This window comes from Phyllostomus discolor, chromosome 4, assembly GCF_004126475.2.
Source record: "Phyllostomus discolor isolate MPI-MPIP mPhyDis1 chromosome 4, mPhyDis1.pri.v3, whole genome shotgun sequence".
NCBI lineage: Eukaryota > Metazoa > Chordata > Mammalia > Chiroptera > Phyllostomidae > Phyllostomus > Phyllostomus discolor.
In genome coordinates, this window is record NC_040906.2 from 141,940,878 (window position 1) to 141,954,019 (window position 13,142).

The 13,142-nt window shown below is 36.9% G+C and overlaps 1 protein-coding gene across 1 annotated transcript in view; it reads left to right on the forward strand.

Moving 5' to 3' along the window:
- Positions 1-13,142, forward strand: part of MEI4 (meiotic double-stranded break formation protein 4) — a 143,936-nt gene that overhangs the window by 17,985 nt on the left and 112,809 nt on the right. Inside the window, exon 2 of the mRNA XM_028510712.2 lies at positions 8,600-9,135. Within this exon, the coding sequence (XP_028366513.1) occupies positions 8,600-9,135 (536 nt within the window). The remainder of the gene's footprint in view (positions 1-8,599; positions 9,136-13,142) is intronic.

Consider the following 13,142-nt stretch of genomic DNA (forward strand, 5'->3'; position numbering starts at 1 on the left):
GATGAAGAGCAGTAGTACTGTTATTTGAAAATTGGATCATGTTTAAGTGAAAGACGTGATTCTTTTGGACATGTGGGGTTTAAAGTGCTGGGATCAAGTCATGTTGAGATACCTAGGAACTTGAGCTTGAGGGAGAAGGTATGATTAGAGATAGGAATTTGAGAGTCACCTGCTTAAAGGAATTCTTTGAGCCTGCAGGAAAGGTGGGGACATCCAGGAAATAGGAACATGAGAAGAAAGCGAAAAGCACAAGGATGAGGAAGGTTTAAATTGGCAACCTAGTGGATGGTTTGGGGGAGAGGGATGGGGATAACTAGAAAAGTTTAGAGTTTGAGCACCTGAAGGCAGGAGGAATTGTACAGTCATATAGTCCTGAACCATGCTGATAAATACAAACACAAAAACAAATACACTATTTTGTTTTAGAAACCTCATGCAGTGAAGATAATTCAGCTAAGACATATTATTCCATTAGTTTATAATTTCATGGATTTGACATTGCTGTCTCACTTGGTGTATTCAAAGTTAGAATTGTGATGCAGGTTTCTAGAGTGGTATTAAACAAACCTTTAAAAATTTTTCTCAGCAGTTGTCAAATATGCTTTGCAACAGGCTAAAATATATCCTTCAGAAGACAGACAATTACTTTCAAGTGAAACACGCTTCAGATGAATTGTGTAGTACTTTAAAATTGCATTTCCCATTTGACCACCAGGTGGCGTAAACATTACTTTTAAATTGTTCTGCTCATCAGTGCATGTAATTATCTTTAATGCTAAGAAATCATAGTTGGTAGTGGCAAATTATATATTTATATATGCCTGTGATGACAGATGACATTTCATTGAATAGAAGATATGCTATTTGATTTCATTTTTTGTATATATACACACATACATATGTGTGTATATATATAATCTCAAATATTTAGACCACCAACCATGTAGAAACTGGCATCAGACAAAAGAAGTACCCAGAGTAGTAACTCCGTGTCTGCCCTTAAGAATTTCTCCATTCCAGCGGGGAGTTACTAATACATTCAAAACAGGTTAGTGGATGCATGTATAGAAGTATGTGTAAGAGCGTGGGCTGCGAACTAAAGCATCGCAGGTTCGATTCCCAGTCAGGGTACATACCTGGGTTGCAGGCCAGGTCCCCAGTGGGGGCCATGTGAGTGGCAACCACACATTGATCTCTCTCTCTCTTTCTCCCTCCCTTCCCCTCTCTAAAAATAAATAAATAAAATCTTTAAAAAAAAGTATGTGTAAGGTACAAGATAACCCAGACAGAGTGTGATTTCTTCTGCTCTGGGCCAAACAGGGAATATTTCACAGAATTTGAAGCAGGGTTTGGTGAATTAGTTCATCCCTGGGCTACAGTATACAAACACACCAGATAGTAAGAACAGTGTGTGCAAAATGCATCATTGTGTGAATAAGTATGGTGTGTTTTGGCAAATGGTAAGAATTTAATCTTTTATAGAAATAAGAGTGATGATGGAGGCACTAGAGAAGTAGACAGGGGACACATACTGAAAAGCTTTGTGGGCTAAGCAGAGGATCTTGGAGGACTTTTACCTTTTAGTTAAGGGAAGATTTTAGGTTTTAAGGATGGCAGTCCTGTGATTAAAGTAGCATTTTAGCAGGGTGACTCTCAGGCCAGTTCAGAATGAGGCCTAGAAGATGACAATTAGACATTGCAGTAATCAGAGCAAGAGATGGTGATAGTGTAAACTAAAGTGGTGGAAAGAACTAGAGAAAGACAGATTCAGACATGTGTAATGATGGTTGATTTTATGTATCAACTTGTCTGGACCATCTGTTGCCCAGATGTTTGGTCATAAATTATTTTAGATGTATCTGTAAGGGTATTTTTGGATAAGATTAAAGTTTGAATAGACCAAGTAAAGCAGACTGCTCTCCGTAATGGGGATGGGCCTCATGCAAACAGTTGAACTCCTGAATAGAACAAAAATTCCTTCTTTCTGACTGCCTTTGAGCTGGGACATTGGTCTTTTCCTGCCTTAAGGCTTGACCCTGCTAGCCTTCAGACTGGAACTTACATTCTCAGAGCTCCTAGTTCTCAGGCTTTATAGCTGGACAGGAACTATACCACTGGCTCTCCTAGGTCTCCAGCTTGCTAACTATAGATCTTGGGACATCTCAGTTTTTATAATCACATGAGCCAATTTCTTATAATAAATACGTGTGTGTGTGTGTGTGTGTGTGTGTGTGTATTCTGTTTCTCTGGAGAGTCCTAATACTTGTGTCAAAGGTAGAATCAGCATCACATGGCATCATCTCTTGCATGATAGAGAGAGCCAAGGATGATCCCTCACCCCAGGCCCAGTGACTGGAGAAGCAGTCCTGCCATCAGCTGAGATAGACAACATGTAGGACAAACATGAATTGTTTGTTTATGTGTACAGTGCATGAAGATTTGTTTAGTTTTTTAAGCATAGCATGAAGTTTGTGGGACCTTTAGGATATACAAAAAAGGATGCTTTTTGGATAATTGTTTCTATAGGTCTAGTTTTATAAGTGAGTAGGGACTGCAGAAATGGATGACAAAAGTTAGCAAGAATTGATGTGGGTGTGAATATTTGGAGGGCCAGCAGGAAATAAATTTGCTGAGATTCAGGGATAGTCATTTTTAGGGCAGGTGTGTAGGAGGAGGGCACTGCATCCACAATATTTGGTTGGGTGTACTGGAAATTCACTCTGAAGTGGAAGTAACTGAAAGAAAATGGAAGTATTAAGGGCTCATTAATGTGGAACTGAATGTCTGTGGAATCCAATGTATAAGAGAACTATAGGATATTTTACAATCTATAATTTTATATTTTATTTCATGTATTTAATATGTAATTTCACACTTCAGCATAATTTATATTCTCATGTCTATAATCATTTAATGGCAATAGGTAATACGGGGTGGGTCAAAAGGAGGCTTTACATGCAGGGGTGTCCAGACCTTTGGCATCTCTAGGCCACAGTGGAAGAAGAGTTGTCTTGGGCCACACATTTCAGTACGTTGTGGCACACATGTAATCATGTAATACATGTAATCACACACCAAAACAATCTCCTAATGTTTTAAATAAATTTACTATTTTGTGTTGGACTGAATTCATAGTCATCCTGAGCCGCATTTGGCCCGTGGGCTGCAGTTTGGACAACCCTGGCAGCTTGAATATTTAACGTTGCTAGATTGTGCTGGATTGGGATGTGTGTGTAGTTTATCTCTTTTAAATCTAATGAAAAACATGTTAGGTAATATCCAGCTGTTGGAAAGAAGTTACCATCTTCGGTCCTTTCAGCCCACTAAGAAGTTAAAAGAAGCAGCAACATTTGACTTCTGCTTCATGTTAGTCCCTCCTGGAAAAAAAATGAGTTGAAGAACATTTCAGTGGCATGGCTCTAATTCCTCTCTGGTATGATGCTTTGAGATTTAGGCTTAGAAAAGTCATCTAAGCAAATGAGTAGAAGAATCCAAACGTAGTTTCTAAGACCTATTTAAAGAGACAGGGCAGGACATGGAAAAGGCATTACTGTCCTTTTCCATGCTATATATTACTCAAATAAGCTTGGATATTTAAAAATTGTGTTTGTATGAATAAATACATTATTAATGACTATTGTCAGATTATAACCTGTCAATATTCCATACCACTGAAAATGTTTAATTTTCTCTGAAAAGCTTTTTGCTCCTATTTCTCTTTTCCATCAAGATATACACAATAGTGATACTTGCCCACTATTATTTACTTTATTAGGCAGTGAGTGTTTTCTGTTATGGCAGTGTTGGTTTCCAATATAAATAATGTTTTCTGTTTTCAGTTTGCGTCACTGAGAACAAATAGGAGAGGAAATAAATTGGTTATTGGTTAAAAGAGGTAGTTGATGCTGTAAAAATCATATTATTGGCTATTTGTTAGCAAGTATTCTGAAACATTTAAAATGAATTGCAGTAACCATATTCTTTCTGTCTGTATGTATCCTATGTTATCTTTCTTATCTATTTATAAAATTGTTATGGTTTGTTATATGTTGCAAAGGAGTTGATCCTGAGTCATAATGAATATTTACAATGAAGAAGATGGATCACAGCCAGGCTGCAAGTTGTAACACTAGGTGTTTCTCCCAATAAGGTATCTTCTACAGATAATACTGCTATTCAGTGAGATGACCACAAAAATTATAAGAGACAGGACTTCTGCCATTCAGGAGCTCATGACAGCAAGTGGACAACATAGAAATAGATGAATACTCTAATGGAAATGTACAGAAGCTGGTGTGGAAACACACAGGCTTCTTTTCTGTGGTTAGAACATGATTGGACTTGGAACTGAAGAATTGGTTTCACTTGCTCACTGCATGGCTTTTGTCAGGCCTCTTAATCAAGTTGAGCCTACATTTTGTTACTGGTAATAACATATCTTCCAGCATTGTTGGGAACGACAATTGAATTATGTGATGAAACTACTTTGTAAAGTGAAATATGAACCTAAGATTCTTCTATTCAATTGATAGAGCGACTTGAATACTGTAAGCCATATTGTATAAAATCTCAGCATGGAGTTTATGCATTCCTTTAGGGAACTGAGAGGAGATTCCTTTCTGTGTGGTTTTATACGATGGCATCTCCAACATAATGCCCTCATCATTCTTTCCTGAGGGTCCAGAAACAGGGCAGCCAGGGACAGTGGTGGCTGGTTTTGTGTATTCCTCTCCCCAGAGCATGTGAGTGGTTCCCTTCAAATCTGTCCCCATCAGCACATGGAGGTGATGAGACGGTGTGGCTGCCACTTGCCAAAAGGCACACCAGTGAAAAGCAGAAACTAGAAGGCAGCTTTTTGCTTCTCAATTTAATAGTTGGTAGAATTTATTTTTATGAGCCCTCCTTAAAATCATCAACCATGAAATTCAGCTTACATTGATGAAAAATTGAGTAGCTTAATGAAATATTTAAACTTGTGTTCACTTTCCTAGTGGAGCACCATTTTGAATTAAGCGAAAGAAAGAAAGAAAGAAAGAAAGAAAGAAAGAAAGAAAGAAAGAAAGAAAGAAAGAAAGAAAGAAAGAAAGAAAGAAAGAAAGAAGGAAGGAAGGAAGGAAGGAAGGAAGGAAGGAAGGAAGGAAAGAATGCGTGAACATGGACAACAATGTGGAGGTTGCAAAGGGAGGGAGTGGGTGGAGGTGGAAGAGGGTACAGGGAGCATGAATGGTGATAGAAAAAGATAAATCAAATAAATAGAGAAATAAAATAAAATTTTTAAAAATGTAATCTATCTGAGTAATTACCATAGTAACTCCCCTCCTCTACTTTTGTGAAGAGTAAAATGGATGTGGTGAGAAGTCATGTCAAATGTTTGTCCTTGCTTCCATGAAAAAAGAAACTGCCCATTGGCTTAAAACAGGCAGCTGTCTGCCTGTCTGCCTGTTTTAGTACAGAAATAGCTTCGTGCAGTTAAGCACGTTGCTGATAGTTCACTGCTCTGGGTACCACCACATTTTTTAACTTAACTGCATTACTCCCAAACGTGAAGTACAGATAGTGTAGTGATAATTAGCAAGTACACTAGGCACTTGTTAAGTGAATGAATTCCAAATTAAAGCTCAATTCTCTAATTTTGCCTCATCAGTTTTTAATTTTGCTGATGGACAAAAGAGCAACAAATTAGATAGATTTTCAAATATATGGTAGTGAGGGTAGGAAATATTACTTTCATCATTATTCTTATGCCCTGTTCAATTAGTGTTCCCTGTCTCTAGCTTTAAAAATGTGTGTGTGTGTGTGTGTGTGTGTGTGTGAGAGAGAGAGAGAGAGAGAGAGACTTTTCAGGTGAAATATCCTATAACTTCTTATATGACAGAGGCATTTTTTTTCTAGCCCTATACATTCTCATCATCTCTTGGCTTTCAAGGAAAAGAAAGTACTTCCATATCACTGGGCATAACTCATCCACTGGGGTCCTTGACTCGGCCTCCTGCCTTCTCTAGGGCAATGCCCACCTGGCACTTGTATTTTTTCTTGTATTTCCAACAGTTGCTTCTCTATTGTTTTTTTTTCCCTTCTGAGTCTATAATTGCTCATATTTCTCCTAATTTGTCATACCCATTGCCTTCAGTTACTCTTCAGTTTGTACTCTCCTGATCCATGTCCTCAGAAGTCTTACCGTTGTTCCCTTACTTTCTGCCCATTATCCTTCAGTCCACTGTGATCTGACCTCTGTCCACCACCCTGACCAACCAAAGCTGCTGTGGATTAAGTCACTGGTGATTTTCTAATCAGTAATTCCAACATATTTTTTCCAGCTCTTTACTTTCTTGGACTTCTCTATGGCATGTAATTCTCCTCAAAACTGCTTCCTTAACTTCCATGACACTATCATTTTTATTCTTTTACCTTTTTAATTGTTCTTTCTGTCTCCTTGATTATTTTCTTCTCTACTCAGCCCTCAAATATTGATACTCCTCAGCACCCCTCTTGGATCCCTTGTTCTGGTCACTGCTTGTCTTCTTCCCAAGTGTTCACAACCATTTTTATTACCTCAGATACTCCCTACACACTGATTAACTCCTAACATGTATTTTTAGTTTAGAAACTTTGTCCACCCTTAGGCTCATGTGGCCAGTTTCCAGATGAATATATTCGCTTGGATTTCTACCAGTTGCTTCACAGTTTACATAACTGAATCTGAACTTCTCATAGTTTCTTCTAAGCTAGTTATTTTGTCCGTATTTTTACCATTTCAGTTGGTAACACCCAGTCACTTAAGTTAGAACCATGGAATTTACTCCTCTTTTTACTTCATTGCCTACATCTAGTCAGTCATCTGGCTTCTAGATTGTATTTTGATGTTTTGTATTTTCCTGGTCAATACCTACCTTTCCTTTTCACCGCTACTGTTTGGTTCATTTCTCTCATCACCTGATACTAGAACTAATAGAGGTGCCTTCTAACTGATCTTTCAGTGTGTTATTGTGTCCTCCTCCAATCTGCTCTTCAGAGAGCCAATAAAGGGATCTGTGAAATGCAAATAAGACCATTTCACTTTCCTGCGTTATGCTGTTCTGTGCCTTTTTCCTGCTTCTATTGCTGACAGGAATATTTCTCAAATTTGGTTTCATAGATATTTGCATGTGTGAATATTCAATAAAAATTCTTAAGTGACCATCAGTAAATGAGTGGATCAAAAAACTATGGTATGTTTACACAATGGAATACTATGCAGCAGAAAGAAAGAAGGAACTCCTACCCTTTGCAACAGCATGGATGGACCTGGAGAGCACTATGCTAAGTGAAATAAGCCAGGCACTGAAAGACAAAATACCATATGATTTCACCTATAAGTGGACCCCAATAAAAAAAAAGCAAGCAGACCAGAGAGACATTGAAATTAAGAACAAACTGACAGTAACCAGAGGGGAGATGGGAGGGGGGAAAAGGGAGAAGGGTTTTCAGGAACATGTATAGACACATGGACAAAACCAAAGCAGGGTAAGTGGGGATGGCTGGGGTTGGGGGAGTGGTGGTGGTGGGGGAAATTGGGACAACTGTATTTGAACAACAATAAAAAAATTTGTTTTAAAAATGAGAAGTTTTCAATTTTATGTATATATTTTACTGATAATCTTTTCATAAGCAACCTTATTTGTGTTTCTGATGGCATCTCTATCAAAGAAAAACCCGAAATAACTAGGTAAAGCTTTAACTGCAGTGTTTCTCTGGCAATGAGAAGATTCTAGCAGTTATAGAAATAGTGTCAAGGATCTATAGATAGATTGATATTATTATAAATAAGTAAACCTACACATATAAATTGTTTACTTTTGTATATAAGTACATGTGTGGGTGTGTATAATTTTTCCAAAGTGATCTTACATTATTCAAATTTAAATTACACTCACTCTGCACTCTACCTATAAACTAGAGTCCTTAATACATCTTTTAAGATCTTTTATGACCTTTCCCCTACATGCTTCTCCATCTTAATTTTTTGCCTTATTTTTTTTTGTAAAAGGAGTGTAAAATTACTGTGAATCCTTATATACACAATGCTTTTCTTTTTCTTCTTAAACCTGTGCTTTTGTGCTTACCTTTTTGATATGTGGAATTCTCTCCTTCCTTGATTCCCCTAACTTTTAACTTTGAATTTCTGCTTATGTTTTATAAGTTATTCCCACCATCACCTCTTCCAGAATGCAATAAGCTAACCAGGGTCCTCCTATTTTCATAGTAAATCTCTTTCAAGAGACACCTATTCCTTGTTGGAATCTATACTAGATAGCAACCTCCTTTTAGTTTTGTGGTTTCCCCTCTATCTTTCAAGCATGGCACCTGGTTGAATAAGAGAGAGCAATATGGGTGAGTCACCTTTGCTTTCTACCAGTAAAGATGAAGACCTGTCTACCATAAGCCTAAGCAATTACTTTCAGTTTTTCATCTATTCAGTTTTTATACTACTGTTTTAAAATGTTTAATACATATCTACATACTTCATTTAGCATTTTGAGTTAGAAAAGTCAATGTCTAGTTTTTATATGAAAATATTTTAGCTCCAGAAATATTACACTTGTATTTTTTTCTATTTCAGGAGACTCATCTTCCCAGTTACAGGCTCAGGAACCAGGAACTTCTGAAAATACATTAACTGTACTGGAAGATTCTGGGTGTGATTTATCAAATGAGCAGAGGACTGAAACTTCAGAGATATCACAGGATTTTGTGGAGAGCTGTACCCCTACACCCTTTCCATCATTGCCCATTGGGAAGAAACATTGTGCGACTTTGGAAAATCCTTTGTCTTCTCACATGCAATTCTTACATCGTCTACTTGAGCTGAAGAGCTGGACAGAATCAGGGAGTCTCAAAACAGACTTAAGCCACTTTGAAAACAACTCTTCAACAGTATCTGATTCTGTTTTTCAGTTGCTAGATGGCCTGATCACTTTTTACCATGAACCCAAATTTCCTTTTTCAAGCTTTTGGACAGAAGCTGTTGATACTTTAGCTAGATTGATCAGTGACTGTGACTTGTCTAATCATATTCTTAAAAAGTGTTCCAAGAAGTTGGAAGAATTTGAGAAAACCCTACTACAGATTATTTTAAGGAACAACCATATAAATAGGGTAAGTAATAAATCTCTTCTATTTGTGAAATAATATCTGTAATTTTGGTGGACATTCCCATTGGATTATGCCGATTGCTGTCCTTTAGCCTTATGGCTCAGACTATTTAGTTGGACCTTCTGCAGCTGTTACCCATTGTCATGTCCCCACCTGTGACCTCTGGTTGCTACCGCATTGTTCTCTACATAGATGCCTGGGCTTCCGGTTTGTGTCTTTTTACTTGAGTTACCATCTCACTTCTTTGTGTACATCCCTGGATTCTTCTCTTTTGTTTTGTCCTTGTATGTTTACTTCCTATTGCTCAAAAAAAAAAACCTCATTTTTAAAAAAAAACAAACAGTAACCTTGATGGTTTCCCAATCTATAACTTCTATCAGTGATAAATTCCTCATGGTGAATTAATTTTCTGTATAGTATTGGGCTTTTTTTCTTTTTCTGAAATTGACTAGCAGATGCCTGGAATTCAAAGAATATTTTTCTTTTCTTTTAGAATTTCTGAAGTAGGTGGCATGATACCCTATGGACCCTCTGCAGATGTGGGTTAATTGAATAAATTGGCTAAAGAACACATAATATATGGCTTAATTATAGTTTTTTCTTATTTATATATCATTGCTTAGAAAGGTTGACTCAGGGATTCTTTTTTCACAAGTGACACTGAGGTGGCCTGAGGCTGTTTTGTTGTTTAGCTCTTGAGACATACTGGAGTCTTTTTTGTATTACTTTCTGTTTTCCTCACTAGCTGCTCCTTTGTTTGGGAAACTCCAAATACCTTTACATTTTAATCCTTTTTAAATAATTTTTTAATGCTGACCCAAGGAGGACCTGTTTTCATTGCATTTAGAGAGAGAGGGAGGGAGGCAAGGAGAGACAGAGAGAGAGGGAGATATTGATGTGAGAGAGAAGCATCAATTGGCTGCCTCCCGTATGTGTCCTGACCAGGGATCAAACCCGAAACCCTTTAGCTATGGGACAATGCTCCAACCAACTGAGCTACACTGGCCAGGACCATTTTATTCCTTTTGAATTGACTACTAAAAACATCACAGAAGAAACCAAAATGTCTATCTAACTTATTAAGTGTGTTTCACTATAGGACAAGTGTTGTTGGCCTGTGTTTCTTTTGATATATCATTGTCAAGTGTTTGTCCTCAGTGCCATTATCTAACACTCAGGGTTTCTGTACAGTGTCAGCTTTACTTGAATTTTCAAATCCCTGATAAAATTTGAACTAATAACCTAATTGGTTGCACATATATCTGTTCTTCTTTTCTCTCTCAAGGTATAATTTGATCAGTATTACAGAAAACTTTATGATTAACCTTTTGGCATTTGTGAAAGACATTGAATTTTCTGTCTGGGAAACAATTTTTTTTCTACCTGATATGGTCAATTAGATTTCCATAGTACTGTTTGATATAGGCCATCTGTTTCTTAACCATCAAAAAATATCTCAGATATTTAACATTCCTTGATTTCTTTTTGCTTTCTTCTTTTAAACTATTTTAAAAAGGTTTTGTGTGACTTGGAACCTTTCAGATGCTCATACTTATTTTGCTTATCAGTTATCAGGTGATGCACATATGTTTTCAACCTAGTCTCTTACTTAAGGATTGGAGTACACAAAAGTATCCTTGGGAATTGTATGGAAGTAAAGGGGTGTATAGAAGAAGCATCTGATGGTATGAAGGGGTCTGAAGTGTAGGTCAGTAACATTTGTCATGGTGCAAACTGTTGTTGAATAGTTGGTCAGCAGTGGGAGAATAAGTAAATGAATGGCTTTGCTTTTTTCTTGGAGAGGTGATTTTTGCATTTAGAGAGGGAATTATAAAATAGTGCACTGGACCTCCAGTTAGGGAGAGGACTCATAAATAGGTTTTAATGACATTCTTTTTGGATTTTTGTTCCTCTCCAGCAAAAGCATCTTAGACTAAGTTATTCAAACTTCTGTCATTGTTGTCACCTTTGCCATCATTATGACCATCTCTGTCATCTCCCAGATATGTTCATGAAGCTTCTTTATTAGAAAAATTGAATAATGATTGCTCTTTATAAATGCTTTTCTGTTTTTTGTCTTTCCTTATGTAATAAGCGAAGTTTCAAAAAATAACATATTCTGACATAAAATACAGGATAGCTCCTGTTACTGCATTTTTATTGATTCTAGTCTTGATTGATTAAAACAAAATAGCATAGTTTAGAAAGAGTATGCTTCTTTGGAAAAACCTGTTTCCATAGATTAGAAGTGTTTAATTAAATTATACCACTTAAAAACTTGAGCCCTGCTTTTGATTTCATTAAAGTGGACTTATATTTGTGCAATGTGATAAGAAAAGGTGTGAGTGAATACTTTAATATTCCTGTCAAATATGACAGGATTCACATATTTGTAATTCACAAATAGCCAGGCTTTAAACAAAATATAAATTTTCAAGCACATGTTCTCAATACATTTAGTTGTAAAATTATTCTAACCTCACTTAGTGTTTCTTTAATAAACAGTGAGAACTTGGTATCTTTCAAAATTTTGAGGTCATCATTGTGAATATCATTTATGTCTGGGGCTGTAAGGAGTCAAGAGATAGGAAGGTTGAAATAGATACTCTGGAAATTGTTTTAAGTAATTCCCTGATATTAACTTTGTTGTAAATATTAGTAAGTTTCGGGAAAATATGATTTTTGAATTTTCAGATTTGTATAAATCCTAATTTGTATTATTTTGGAAAATTTATTTCATAACAAATTTTCTAGAAATTGTTATCTTAGACGTATGTCTGTACAGAAGTTGCCCCTTATCTACATTTTTGCTTTCCATTGGATCAGGTATCTGCAGTCAACCATTGTCTAAAAATATTAAGGGGAAAATTTGAGAAATAAACAGATCATAAATTTTAAATGGGACACTGTTCTGAGTAGTGTGATTAAATCTCACCCCATCCAGGACTTGAATCATTCTTTTGTCTGGTGTGTTCACACTGTATAGCCTACCTGCCTATTAGTCACTTCGTAGCCATCTGGATTATCAGATCCACTGTCCTGGGATTGCAGTGTTTGTGTTCAAGTACTTCTTATAGTAGCCTAACACACCATCAATATGCCTACGTCATTGTCCTCACTTCATCTCATAACATAGCCATTGCATCATCTCACATCATCACACAAAGAAGGGTGAGTACAGTACAGTGAGAGAGACAGGGAAACCACATGTACATAATGTTTATTACAGCATATTGTAATAATCATTCTGTTTTATTGTTAGCCTTTTACTGTGCTTAATTTATAAATTAAACTTTATTATGTATGTATAGGAAGAAACAGTATATGGAGAGTTCAGTACTATTCATGGTTTCAGGCACTCACTGGGGGACTTGGACAAATTCCCTGTGGAAAGGGGAGGACATCTGTATTATACTTTTAGGATAACCATTAGGTGGACTAGAAGGCATAATGTACAATGACATATTTGATAGATATAGAAGATATCTTGAAACAAGATGGCTTATAAAGGTCTACACTAGGCCTACTATAGGGCACCTGGAGAGGAGTCTGAACTTCTTTGACCTGTCTTCTGCTGGCAGACTCAGTGTAGTATCTGCCTCACTTGCCCATGTACTTGCCTTGGGCCAGAAATGTACCTTTGAGGTATCTATTTGATTGACTGCTTGACCTTTCCTGTAATTCCACACCTCAAAACATGTTAATTTCTGTGACTAGAAAAGGCATAAGCTACTCCTAGCATTGTACTGCCACCTATTTATTTTTCTTTTGTTTTTTAATCCTCACCTGAGAACGTTTTTTCATTGCTTTTAAAGAGGAAGTGGGGGAGAAAGAAAGAGAGAGAAACATCAGTGTGAAAGAGAAACATTGATCGGTTGCCTGTGGCACACACTCCAGCCAGGAACGAAACGCATAATCCAGGCATGTGCCCTGATTGGGAATCAAACCCGCAGTTTTTCAGTTTACTGGATGATGTTCCATCCAAGTGAGCCACACTGGCCAGGGTCTGT